The 13,571-nt window shown below is 46.8% G+C and overlaps 1 protein-coding gene across 2 annotated transcripts in view; it reads left to right on the top strand.

The window, feature by feature from the left end:
* RALB (RAS like proto-oncogene B) overlaps positions 1 to 8,074 on the top strand; it is a 43,570-nt gene extending 35,496 nt beyond the window's left edge. Inside the window, exons 3-5 of one of the 2 annotated variants that reach the window (XM_023762504.1) lie at positions 31 to 239; positions 3,304 to 3,494; positions 6,479 to 8,074. In XM_023762504.1, the coding sequence (XP_023618272.1) occupies positions 31 to 239; positions 3,304 to 3,494; positions 6,479 to 6,489 (411 nt within the window). In that variant the 3' untranslated portion in view covers positions 6,490 to 8,074. The remainder of the gene's footprint in view (positions 1 to 30; positions 240 to 3,303; positions 3,495 to 6,478) is intronic. The other variant, XM_006098803.3, reaches the window with a different exon arrangement.
* Positions 8,075 to 13,571: the final 5,497 nt, after the last annotated feature.

Below are 13,571 nucleotides of genomic sequence, written 5' to 3'. Positions count from 1 at the left end.
GATTGCTGCTGCTGATGTGTCTGTCCTCAGTTTGTAGAAGACTACGAACCTACCAAAGCTGACAGCTACAGGAAGAAAGTGGTTCTCGATGGAGAGGAAGTGCAGATCGACATTCTGGACACCGCGGGGCAGGAGGACTACGCGGCCATCCGCGACAACTACTTCCGGAGCGGAGAGGGCTTTCTGCTCGTGTTCTCCATCACAGAGCACGAGTCGTTCACAGCCACGGCCGAGTTCAGGTCCGTTTGCCTTCCTTCCCACGTCCTGGGCTTAGAAGGGGCAGTGGGAGGGCTGAGCTTGTAGTTAGGAAGAATCTCTCTAAAGAATTCCCTGGCACATTATAGTCCACTATTTGTTATCATCTCTTTGGATTTCCCTGTTTTATAATAATTTCTAAATTTCAGTTATCTTCAGAATCTGTTGTCCCTGCGAGGGACAAAGCCACTCTATACATTCAAGAACCTGCCGTTTGCTTTCATATACATTCTGAGAGACAATGCTCGATAAGAGTTAAATATCTTTTTTATAATTTCTCTAGAGAAGTAATGTTTGCTCTGTTTTGAGGCTTATGAATCGTGGTCAGCAGAGTGAAGGATGTGAGTCCGAGTGACCGTTTGCTGCTACCGGAAGGACTTAGCGTAGTTGAATAGAAAGAACTGCTTTAGAAGCAGGCAGACCTGGGCTTGAGTTCCTGCCACTCACCAGTTTTGTGACCCCGGCAAGTTTACTCAGCATCGAGATGCTGTTTCTTTATCCGAATCGGTGAAATGAAATGGTGCTTCCGACCATAAATCCCTAAGGGCAGGACCTGTGGCTACCCCTTGTTGAGCCGCACCCCCAGCCTTTTCTCAGTGTGGTCCTGTGGTCCTTCCCTGTGAGCAGAATAGTCCCTGCTAGCATCCATTCGGAAACGTGGGACGAGACCGTACGTTTATTTTGCTGTAAGGAAGTAGTGAGCCATTTGGCATAATTCTTAGGAATTCCAATGGGAAGGGAATCTTTCTCTTTCCCCCATTCCATCCCATTGTACACACCTGTGCTTTTTCTTCTATCCTCCTCATAAACACCTGTCGTGATGACTCTTTCCTATAAGAACCAGATCTAGGGTCTGACAGGAAACTAAAAAAGAAAAGCAAGCACGGTAATGTTTTTCATTCTTTAGCAAGTTTGGTCAGAAATTAGGTGACAATGAGGAAGCTAAATATCCCCCCAAGATTTGGAAGGAAGCCGGGGGCCTTCGGGGTGGCCGAGAGAGTGAGAGGTAGTGAGGGAGGCCTCAGAGTTGCAAGGCCTCAGGCTGAGCATCTCAGTTCTCTGAAACTAGAGTGTGAGACGTCCTGCTCCTTTTTAGACTCCGACACACCTTGAGGTTTCTGAATGTAGATGTAGCCCATGGCTTCGTAGCTGTGTTTGCAGCTACAGAATCCTGTTTTTATGTCTCCTTGCGGTAAAACAGGACAGACACACACACTACCTCCTTTTCTTCCCTTTCCTAAGCCTTTGATGTACTATTGCTCTTTGACTCACCACGAAAGGAAATGTTGGGTAGTTGGAGTCATCTCCAGAGAATAGACGGTGCCACCCTTGCCACCCTTGTCCTGTCTTCCCTGGATTATACCCCCCGCGCCCCCCCCCCCCCCCCGCAAAAAAACAAAATTATACTATTCATTTATTCTCAGAGAGTTAGAGCAGTCTCGTCTCATCTTAGGAGAAGGGTTTTGGTTGTGATTAGAGAAGAGGGATCCTTAGAAGAAAAAGGACAGATGATTCCCTAACAGAAAAAGGAAGGGACGCTAGTTCTCCTGACGTGAACTCTGACAAACCTCAGGCTGTCCACGTTCCTTATGCCATTGGATTCAGGCGATGATCTGGGCTATGTGGCTACACTCATTCCCTTTACTTTATGCCTGTTAGCAGCTGTAAAACAGCATTTCTGTACTTACCTTCCACATTAGAAGACCCAACATAAAATAAAATGTCAATATACTCTATTTTGAAATTTTCCCTGGATATATTCTACAAACTAGAGAAATGGGTTTTGTTACAGGAGACCAGTACTTGGTACTCCCATTTTTGGATCAATATATTTATTAATGAGCTAATTTTACTTGCCTGTGCAAGACTGAGCCAGAAAGCTATCAGTTTTTATTGTTCATAGTTTATGTTGATCACATAGCTTCTAAATGTAGCAGGCTCTTTGACCCCTGTTAAAATGTAGGGGATAGCATTTTCAAGCTATCTCTAACTTTTCTTCTTTTTCATTTTTCTTTAAATAACTTGATATCTGGTACTTCAGTCAACTGTATGGAAAAATTTTAAATATTTTTATTATGAAATGTTATCCTATATCATATACGAATCAATGCAAATCTCCATGAAGTACATATTTGAAGGGCCTCTGATGTATTGGAATGTAGCAGTGTCCTCGCTGGATCAGAACAGTGCAAGTGAAATATTTAATTTTTTTAATATTTGGTTTTGATTAGTAACTTTAGACAGCTGTTTATTTTCAGTGGAAGTAAAATTTAATTGCTATAGGTAGCAGTTCTTTTAGAGAAGATGTTTTTGAAGTACTTTTTCATGGACCTTGGAATATTTCCTTTTTTTTTTTTCCACTTTGTGTGGAAAACTAATGCACATTAAATACAATTTCTGCCTAACATAGCTGTCCCCATTGTGTGGCCTGTAATTTATTGTGTCTAAATGGACCTGGGGGTGGGGTGGGGAAGGCAGGTGCACACACACATGTAGACGTAATACAGCAGAAGTTGCACAGAACCAGGCTCACTGGGCTACTAGAGGCTCCTCCGATGTTCCTTTATATTCTTTTTCACTAAGGGAGAAAATTACTGCTGTGACCCACTAGATTGATTTCATGATCTAATTGCTATGTTCCATATGAAAAACACTGGATTTCATAGCTTCTATTGTCACAGAGAAATCATGCCATCTTTTTTCAGGGGAATTATTAAGCATTTTCTGTATGAAGGTACTTCTTTTAGCTTGTTTTTATCCTAGAGGCCCCTGTGTTTTTTTCTTCTTTTGTACCTAGGCATAAATTGGGGGACCTGTTGAAATGCAGAATCCTGGGCTCCATGCAGGTACTTACTTCTGTGGGGCCCGGAGTCTGCATCTGCAATGGGCACCCCCGGCCATTCTGAGAACCAGACTTTGGAGACCCTTGGCCAGTTCATGGCAGGCGAGGGGATGCATCTTCGGTACATGGCGTGAGAATGCAATTCCTTCTTCTGCCTTTGGAAAGCGTCTCATTCTGGGTGGCTTTATTTTGATGTAACGCTGCAGGGAGCAGATCCTCCGTGTTAAGGCTGAAGAAGATAAGATCCCATTGCTTGTGGTGGGAAACAAGTCGGACTTGGAGGAGCGGAGGCAGGTGCCGGTGGAGGAGGCGCGGAGCAAAGCAGAGGAGTGGGGCGTGCAGTACGTGGAGACCTCGGCCAAGACTCGGGCCAACGTGGACAAGGTGGGCGCGCTCTGTGAGTTTCTTGGAAACAGACTTGAGAACAGCAGAATCCAGACATCTCATCTGTTTGGTTTTAAGGGACCATTTATGGGAACTAGGGATTTTTCCAGGTTGACGTTGTTGTAATGAGAAGCATTGGGAGGGTTTGACCGTGGGTTTAACACAGCTCAGAGTCCTGTCAATTTGTCATGAGCCTCGTTAGAGTGCTTAGCAAGGGCGGGGAGAAGAGGGTGTGGTTTGTGAAGATGCTGCAAGGTGGGCACCAGTGCTGCAGGTCCTCGGATAAGGTCATTTCCTTCCGTTTCCTTCAGCGTCCTTCCCTTACAGCACTGAGATGCCGTGGGAACTTAGCTCTTGTTTATATTAATTAATCTACGATGACATTGGTTTCTTCAGCTTGCTTTGAGTCATGAACATAACCCCGGTGTTCCGTGAGGACTTCTCCGTGAGGAGCTTCCCCATGCTCTCCCAGCCCAGGGCCTGGTCTCCAGGCACAGCTTGGGGCGTTCCCCCGAGGAACTCGGCCTGTGGTGATTTTGCCCTCCCGGAGTTACTGGTTGGATTTATCTTTTCACCTTACCTTCGCAGGCAGAGCTAAGACCTTCTGTCTTAGAGCTGAGCCTCTGAGTAGGGCTTGCCCTCAGGAGTCAGCTCCCCAGGGATTTCTCTTCTCTTCCCTCCCGTCAGCATACTTTCCTTTTCAAACCTCTGAAGCTAATGAAAGGATGATCTTGATCATGATGAACAGTGACAATTTGGAAACCCACCTACCAGTGATTGCTATCGATAGGTCTTTAAAAATTACAGAGCTACAGGGGACAGCCTAAAGATGCGCTCCCGTGCCTCACCTCTGCCCTGCTCCGGGTTCTGCTCCTGGTTCTGCTCCTGGTTCCTGCCTTGTGAAGCCTCAGCCCAGTGCCCTTCAGCCACAGTGGGCGTGTCTGCTCTGCCTTGTGCAGCATCAGCATCCAATCCCCCACTCGGCTTCCTCGGTTTCTCTTTCTTATGGAGATAGTCTCCTTGACTTCCCTCCAGAAGAGGGAGCGATTGGTGAGCCAGCTTTGCTGCAGCTTGAAAACAGCTGGAGGAAGATGGCCAAGGTTAGAAGGCTGTGTTAGCAGGAGTTCACTTTAGAGCAGTTGTTCTCAACCTTGGCTGCACATTAGAATCACCTGGGAATCTTTTTAAAATCCTGATTGCTGGGCCCCATCCTTTGGAAATTCTGTTTCTTTGTTACTAATGTTGTGGCCCCACCCCATAACAAAGAAACAATTTCCGGAGGATGAGGCCCAGAAATCAGGATTTTAAAAAGATTCCCAGCTGATTCTAATGTGCAGCCAAGGTTGTGAACCACTGGTTTAGAGGCACTTTGGCAGCGCCACTTAGAGCTCTTCAGGTGTCTGTCTGCACCAGAAGTAGGCTCACCTGTCAGCCACTCTTTTCTTTGTATTATTGTCCCAACTCTTATGTTGATTCCGTGCTATGCCAAATCACTTTCTTTCTATAAAATTGCTTCCTAGCTGTAGGGGGCTGTTGCCTGCAGTTTTTGGATGCGGGTGGGGGGGGAGGAGGGGAGGCTGTGGCTCAGCAGCTTGTCTTCGCCCCTTCCTCCACGGGAACACTTGACCTGCCAAGCAAGAAGCAGCAGAAGCTTCTGGCTGCGGCATTGTGTTCCTCAGGAAACAATTCGCAGGAAGGGAGGCTGTTGGTAAGATCAGCCCAGGCACAGTTTTGTCATTTTTGAGTTGGACACTCTCCATTCCCCTCCCCCGCCATTTGTTAGAACAGAAAGGGAAACCTGTAAGTCTGGAGCCCTTCACTGTTGCTGTGTGGGTGGGGTGCTTTCCCGCCCGGGTGCTGACGTCAGCCTGCTCCCGTCTGGGGGAGTCCTCTCTGTGCCTGAGCTGGTGGAAGGCTCAGGTCCCCCCTCAGAAAGCCCGAGCTCACTTCCTGCGGCAGCGCTGGGCCTGGGAAGATAAGGCAGCTGTGGTCTGTGAACCGCCAAAGACAAGCCTGCCCGCGCCCCCCACTTTGTCTCGTCATTCTCTAGGAACAATCGCAAATGTTTCTTTTTGGGGGCATATTTGTCTGCTTGGGTATAGTCAGTACTTTGGCACAATTGCTGGGAGCAGAGGGCAAAACCCAAACTATTGTGACAAATGATAATCTGTATCTAAACAACATACTGACATTCAAAGAATGAGTCTCGTCTGTTCTTGATAAAGTTCCTTTCAGCTGACATTGCAAGGAACAGCGGAGGGTTGTTCCTCAATTAGGGCAGGGGTGTGCATGGGGAGGGTGGCCTGCCAGCACGTCTCCCTCCCGTTCCCCAGTTTCATATGCAGGAGCTTTTGTTTATGACCCCCCCCGCCCATCACCACACACAACTGTGTTCCTGGGCCTGCTGTTGAGCTCTGTGGGGACTGTCATGCGTAATGACGTTTCCACCTTCTTATGGTCCTTGTAAGGATTAAACAAGAACAGGCACTTACATCATTTCCTTTTCTGGTGGTTGGCCATGATAGCGAGTCTGATTCCTCCTGTCACTCTCAGGATCTGTGACGTCACCACCTGTAGTAGGTCTGTTCTGTGTTGTTTTATCTCTCATCATCCTGAGAGTGGAAGGGAAGGAGGGCGGGGGAGAGAGAGAGAGAGAGAGAGAGAGAGAGAGAGAGAGAGAGAACATATTGATTGGTTGCCTCCTGCACACACCTGGCCTGGGGCCAGGGATCAAACCTGCAACCCAGGTACACGCCCTTGACTGGGAATCGAACCCGAGACCCTTCAGTGCTTGGGCCGATGCTCTAACTACTGAGCAACAGCCAGGGCAATTAGAATATGTTTTTAATGTTAATCTTATTTGCTCTAGGTGGTTTGTTTTTGATTGCATATAGTTTATAAGAATGAGTATGATTTTATCCTTAGTTTAATTGCTTCCTAAAATCATTAAATGGCTTTTTCCTTCCTGTTCTTTTCACCCTTTCCTCCTCACCCCAGGTGTTCTTTGATCTAATGAGAGAAATCAGAGCAAAGAAGATGTCAGAAAACAAGGACAAGAATGGCAAGAAAAGCAGCAAGAACAAGAAGAGTTTTAAGGAGAGATGTTGCTTGCTGTGAAGAGATGTTGCCATGATGGCGGATGGAGTCAATTGCCACTAAGGACATAGGGCTGTCGTTGAGGGAAAACTGTGGTCTACTTGTGTACTCCCTGCTCACCCACCCTCTTCACGCAGACTTCTTCAATGGGGAAAATATTGATGAATCCGTGGCTGGCAGAAGAAATAAGCCCTTGACCTTGCATGGACCGGCCACGCTGTCAGGAGGTTTTGCACTTCCCTCCTCCTTCCCTTCCCCCCTCCCTGTCTCCCTGAAGTTTAACCAAGTATGAGTGCGAGAGGTAGGAAATAGTCCAATGTAAATTAAAATGGAAGCGGACTGTCATAGTGTCTTATTCCCCCCAATTTCATAACATTAGCACCTTTTGTTTTGAAATAAAAAAGTCTTATTTTATTAGGTTTTGGGAGAAGGGGTGGGATAAGACTCCCCCAACCCTTGTCAGCTTAACAGTAGTACTCAGAAAAATCCATGAAACTCTAATGATGCTGAAAAACCCAGATTTTGGGGGGATATGTTTCTTGGAAATCTGAGTGGATTTGAAGTAACAAAAAAAGAAATTTGAGTTCGCCCACAGAGGCCAATACGAAGCTCATGACTCCTCTCACATATGAGAAATGGGAGCTGTGTTCTTCGCATGTAAGTACCGGCCAGGGATTGTCTGTGTCGGCTGTTCCTTCCTGGGTTTGGTAGGAGCTTCTCTTTAATGGACTGAGTGAAGAGTCAACAGTGGGATGCTTTCTAAATGATGCACTTTGCTCATCAGGTTTTAAAAATTCTTTGGCTAAATCCTCTCGTAATTGCCAGTCCAGTGGTTAGACTCCTTGTTTCCATGGCAATCAGCACATCCTGTCTTCCAGGTCGCTCCTCTGCACATGAGGAGGCCTCCCGCAGGGCACAGCCCTGGGATTGCCGGAGCAGCACTGCCTTCAGCTCAGGAAGCCAGCCCGCGCCAGGCTCCTGCGCCCCTCGTGGCGCTGCCGAGCGATTCTGAATTTAGAATTGGAATTAGTTGGGAAGGTTAAGCCATTGCTCTTTTACCTCTGAGAACTGGCTGCTGTTTCTAATTTTTTTTTCTGAGACAGCTATATTCTTAGAAAAATTTTTTTATTGGTGAGATATTGCTAACCTTTCTTGACTCAATATTCTAAATTCAGCAATCAGAAAATTTTTCATGAGGAAAGGAGAACTGTGATAAAGCCCAGTATTCACATTTTCTCCATCTTTCAGAAGTGACATTTCACACCCAGGTGCCCAAAGTGAATTGGGGTGGGGGAGCAGGAACCTTTCAAACTCATGGTTATATAGAATTCATGGAAATTATGGTCTGACTGGAAAACAATCTTGTATAACTTCCCAAAGAATCATGGACTTTTGAATAAAAAAAGCAGACAAATACACATTTTCAGGATTTCAGCCTTCTTATTTTACCCTTTTGTCATACATGTGAAATGCAGGTATTAAACTGAGAGTAAGTTATTCATTATTCTTGTGTGATTTTCTGCAACATCAGACAAACTTTATTTCAATTCATCCTTTGAACTGGACTGTGGGAAATAAATACAAACAGTATATTTTAGCAATCTTTCCTTTGGGAGAGATGACTATTTCTTCTTAAAATTAAAAAAGTAGAAGGTACTCACAATCTTGAAACAACCTGGTTCTTTTCAACCTAGTGCCACCTGTTGGCTATCACTTCCCGTCACGAGTAGGTGGATTTTAATAAGCACAAGAAATAAAAGATGGTATGAGTTGTTTCATGCTGTGGAAATTATTCCATGATTGGTATATGTTATTAGTGTATGTGTAAAATTATATTTAATGAATAGCAATCAGAAATGGATCTTTCTAACAAAATAATTTATACATATGAGATTCTTTTTCATAGAAAGATAAGGAGGCAGTGTTATTTATAAGTTTGAAACAGTTACTCGCTAAATGACCTGCTATTATGCCCATACCTGGCATTATTTTCCAGAGCATTCATCCCAGAGATGGGTGAGCACCTGCCGGGTGCCAGGCTCGGTGCTGGGAGCCGGATGGGGTGTTGAAGGAGACGAGCTGGATCTCTGCTCTCCTGGAACGGATGCTGCAGTGAGGAAAGAGACCTGTAAGGGAACATGGCAGGGCCGGTGCTGGAGGACAGTGACACTGGGGATCTGATGGGAACTGTTTCCGGGCAGCAGAGTTGCTTTCAGGTGGGTGGTCAGCAAGCTGCTCCAAAGAGGCGACATTCAAGCTGAGACTTTATGACCCGAGGAGCCAGCGTGGAGGGGGGCCATGGGTGTGGGGAGCTCTCCAGGCTAGAGTGCCGCTGGCCGGAGGCCCTGGGGCTCAGGAGAAGGAAGCTCAGAGAGCAGCCTGTGCTGGAGTACAGTCGGGCAGGGCAGAGTGATTTCGGAAGGTGATGCAGGGAGGACATCCAGGTACAGAATGCCCTGCAGGTGCCGATTCCTCAGCTCTGAGACTCCATCGGTTGTACGACGTCATCCTAATGTGTGTGCCACAAGAAAGGAGAGCCTGCCGATTAAGCGATCCATCCTGATTTCAGTGGCATAAAAATGTGGGAAAGTTGTAGGTTTTAGCTTAGGCGAATTAGGATACATAAATTTAAATTAAATGATACCTGAAATATAACATGTACTTGGTCTAGAAATTATATGGTAAGAAAATACCATAGAAGCTTAGTAGCAGAGACATTGACAGTGGATGGGGACTAATGTATACAGTTAGTGCCAATGGTAGTAAACGTGACTTTGGTATTTCTATTTTAAAAATTCATGAAGTTACTTAGTCAAAATGGTGAGAGCACGTGCTTTCAAATTCCGAGGGCCTGGGAGTGCTTGTGAAGGAAGCCCTTCAGTCTCGCTCTTCCCTCCCCAGCGGGTTCCTTGAGAGCCTGTGGAACCCTTGCTGCTCTCGGGTGTTGGGTGGTGCTTTCTGGCTTGCTGGGGTCCAACCCCAGCAGGTCCAGGGGTCCCCAAAGGTGTGGATGGAGTCAGCGAAGAAGGAATGACACGGAGACAGCGTTCAGTTGATCAGCAGCCTAGCCAGAATCTCCAGCGAAGTTCTGGCCAAGTTCTGGTTCAGATCTCCAACCAAGTTCTGGTCAGGATCTCCAACCAAGTTCTGGTCAGGATCTCCAACCAAGTTCTGGTGCCATGTTCTCTCGCTAGGTTCTCCAGCCAGGTTCTCCAGGTTCTCCAGCCAGGTTCAGTCGCCAGGTTCTTTAGCCAGGTTCTCCAGCCAGGTTCTATCCAGGTTCTTTTGCCATGTTCTGTCTAGGTTCTCCAGCCAAGTTCTGTAGCCAGGTTCTGTCCAGGATCTTTTGCCATGTTCTCTTGCTAGGTTCTGTGTAGGATCTCCAGCCAAGTCCTGTCTCTAGGTTCTGTGTTCTGTTGTCTTGTTACATCTGTATTTATACCAGTTGATTTTAATCCTATCAATTTCTATTCCAAAGGTTAGGGTGTTTCTTATCTCCATTCCAGGGAGTAAAGATTATGTAGCTTAAGCGTGATTGTTCATAGTTAAAGTGATTAAATCCTCTTCCGCCGCCATGGTTTCTTGGTCCTCAGTCGCAGACATTCCCAGGGTGACTTGCTGTGGTAGGTGAGGGTTTAGCTCACTGCTCCGCGCGCTCCCATCCCATGTTTGACAGCAATAGCACTGTTTTTAATTCCTCTCTTGGTGACTGTTAATACTTTTTAGAACTATATTTAAACTGTTTCTTACTCGACCGCCTCTGGACAGCATCCCGCGGCTGCCCACTCCGAAAGGGGAGGATGTGGCGCCTGCCCGCACCTCCCGATCTCGCCGCCCAGCTTTGGTCAGCTCTTCCTTCTCTGTCACACTCTGTGCTTTTACCTTCCAGGGTAGATGACATGGATATTCCATTCTCTTGCCACAATTCCAGCTTTTCTGCTTTACCTGTAGATGAATCCTGAAAGCTGAGTACCAGCCAGCACGATCTGATTATGATGCCGTATGTGACTAGCCGGCCCCGCGGTTGGCACCCGTTCCCTGCACAGGTCTGGCCTCACCACACAGGGGAGCCCCTGTGTCTGGTCGAGTGGGTTCTCCGTCAGTGGCCCGAGTCCCACCACATTTTAGCCTGCGTCATCTGTACAGTTTCCTCTGCAGTGCGCCCCTCTTTCTCGTGTTTTTCTTACGTTTGATGGCTTTTTTCTTATTGAGAGCATCATTTTGTACCCTCTTCCCTCGCGCCACTTTTTCTCCCTGCTGCTTGGGGTCTGCGTCCTGCTCTGGAGACTTCCTACAGGGAGCTCACCGCTTGCCGGGCTGCTCAGACCCTCTGCTGTCTAGGTCCTCGCAGCCGCTGGACGCGGGGTTGCTTCGCATTTCCCGGCTCACACCTTCCTTTCTTGGCTTCTCTCCTCCGTTGCTGCAGCACCTCTTCCGAACCGGTGCCCTCGCGGAGTCTCTTAGAGCGCCGGGGGAGTGTCACCTTTGCCCTTAGCTGTGGGTCTGGCTTGGAATAGAATTCCAGGTTCAAGATACTTCTCCCTTAGCTCCGGGAGGCTTCGCTTCGTTGTCCTCAGCATCTCTGGCTGCTGTTAAGCTGCTGTTACTCTCATTGCCGTCCGTCTGGAGTGATGGAGGACACTGTCCACAGTGTCAGGCGCTCCGGGATGGTCCAGGTGTGCAGTCTCTCAGGGAGGCTCTGTGCCTGCAGCTCCAGGAGGCGTGGCTGGGAGTCTGTGATGAGTTCCCTCTGCTTCCTGGTCTTTCCTTCCAGAGCTCCTGTGAGCAGCTTTTGCACTTCCTAGTGTTATATCTGTGTGTGTGTTTGAGAACAAAATCTTGCTTTGTCTCTAATTGTTCCTTTTTCCTAGCAACTGTTTTTGGCCATATGGATTTAATATCTTTACGGATTTAATATCTTTACTTCCTGAGGGTTTTAAGTCTTTGTAAAGTTCAATTCCCAGAGTTATCTTTGCTTAATTTTTATTTGTCTTTTTATCTTATTCTGTTCTTTATTTTTTAAGATGTAATTTCCCTCAAACATCCAGTGACCTCATTGTCCAGCCATAAACTTACAGAATAGAAAGCTCCATGGACACAGTGGGGCTGTGAAATAGCAGGCCTGACGGGGGTGACCATGGGAAGCCAGCCCTGGGGCTGGGGACCCCTAGTGCCCAAACCGGGAAGGTGTACTCCCGGCCCGCTGCTAGGCAGCCTCCGGTCCTCTGGACACTGATTCCCAACCTTTCTCTGGCCACGCCCCACCTAAGCTTCTCTAAAATTCTGATCTGCCCCTCCCCGCCGTGGGATATAATTCTTATTATTAAAAAAGTGAACTCCTATCTACGTGGAGGAAGCCTAAAAGGCTATTAACTTGGTCTAAATAAGCTTCCAAAGAACATGGCATCCATGAAAGAGAAAAATAGAAGAACAAAAGGACAGTTGAAGCAGTGAGGAAGAAATCACTAAGAAATTGTTACAAGTAATAATATGAAGTGATATGAAAAAATAGCAAAGTTTCAAAACATAATAGAGATCTGAAATGCATAAATATGTCACAATATATATTTATATACTGTATACGAGGCCCCTAGAACCATAAGAAATGCAAAAAATTCACTGTTGATAACTCATTCTCAAATTGCCCCCTTAAAAATCAAGTTGCGCCCCTGTGGGCGTGCCCACATTGGCAACCACTGCTTTAAGAGCCCTGGTGGAGGAGGGACGGTTCCTAGACAGACCTCTATGCACGCTCACTGTTCAGCCACGCTCCACGCCCCTGCTGCTCAGTCGGCTGATGGGGGACCCCGATAGGCGGATCACCCCCTTTACAGCCCCTTCTTTCCTTCTCATCTGCCAATTCCAGTCAGGACTTCGGCGTTCATAAGCCTATCACACTTGCGTGTTGACTGGTGGCCCCCACCTGTCTCACATCAATGTTTGTCCCTCTCTCCCTCTCCCTTCCCATCTCTCTCAAGTCAATTAAAACATATTTTTTAAAGTAAAAATAAAGTGAGGGTGTCATGGGTTTTCCCTGAGGCTTGTTTGATTCCATTAAATTGTTTTTGTTTTTTATCTCTTGGGCGATGAGTTTATTATTTGCTATGAGAAGCAGTAATTTCTTGTTTATCCTTTTTCGAAATGTGTTTGACTTTGGCTATTCTAGCTTTAGTGTGACCAAGCAATCCAAGCTAACTTGCCTGTGCTGTTAGTGATTTTAGGTTGTTTTTTGTCATGAGGTTTAGGAAAATCCTGTTTGCCGAAGGAGTTGGTCATCTGCCTTGCTCCCCGGCAAGGCTGTTCCTAAAAATGCATGTTGCTAATATAGACCACCTACTTCTACGTGTTAACTACCGATGTCTCACTTCTCGCGGCCTTTTGGAGAGGATGCAGTGAAAAGTTGAAAGCTAACGTGGATTCCTGGGTCTGTGGCTCGTCTCCTCTGTGGAGAGAGCTGCCTCCAGTGACACCCCACTCCCGTCTTTGTCCAATGAGGTGCTCGCTCCTCATTTAGTCATTCTGTCTGTGCCACGGAGCCAGGTGCACGGACGGGACGGGAAGCGTTGCCGGAGTGACCACGGCCACACTTGGGATCACAAAGGCAGAGCACGCTGGTGTCTGCGCGGCTGGGACTGAGGCAAGCTGAGCAGCCCTCCAGGCCGGGCAGAGGCTGCTGCCCTGTGCAGGGCGAGACCTGGCTGCCGAGGCCCAGCTGCTTCGTAAGCAGCCCTTCTCCTCTTAGAGATCACCAGGTATCTAAGAGCCAGGAGTCTGAGTGGTTTCAAGTTCCAATATCCTTAGGAAAGTTAGCTTCTATCAACTTTATATTTTACAATAAGCTTAATTATTTGTAGTAATTAAAACAAATATTTCTCAAAGCCAGTGTAGCACCAGGAACCAAAAGGATAAATTGGTAAATGCACTTGTCTATTTTCAGTGGTTACAACTGGAAAAGCTTTCTAAAATCTGATTTACCCATGAAAACAAATGTGTG

Source organism: Myotis lucifugus, unplaced genomic scaffold, assembly GCF_000147115.1.
Source record: "Myotis lucifugus unplaced genomic scaffold, Myoluc2.0 scaffold_247, whole genome shotgun sequence".
NCBI classification, from domain to species: Eukaryota; Metazoa; Chordata; class Mammalia; order Chiroptera; family Vespertilionidae; genus Myotis; species Myotis lucifugus.
Note: the sequence above shows the minus strand (reverse complement) of the source record. Positions and strands in the feature narration are given on the sequence as shown.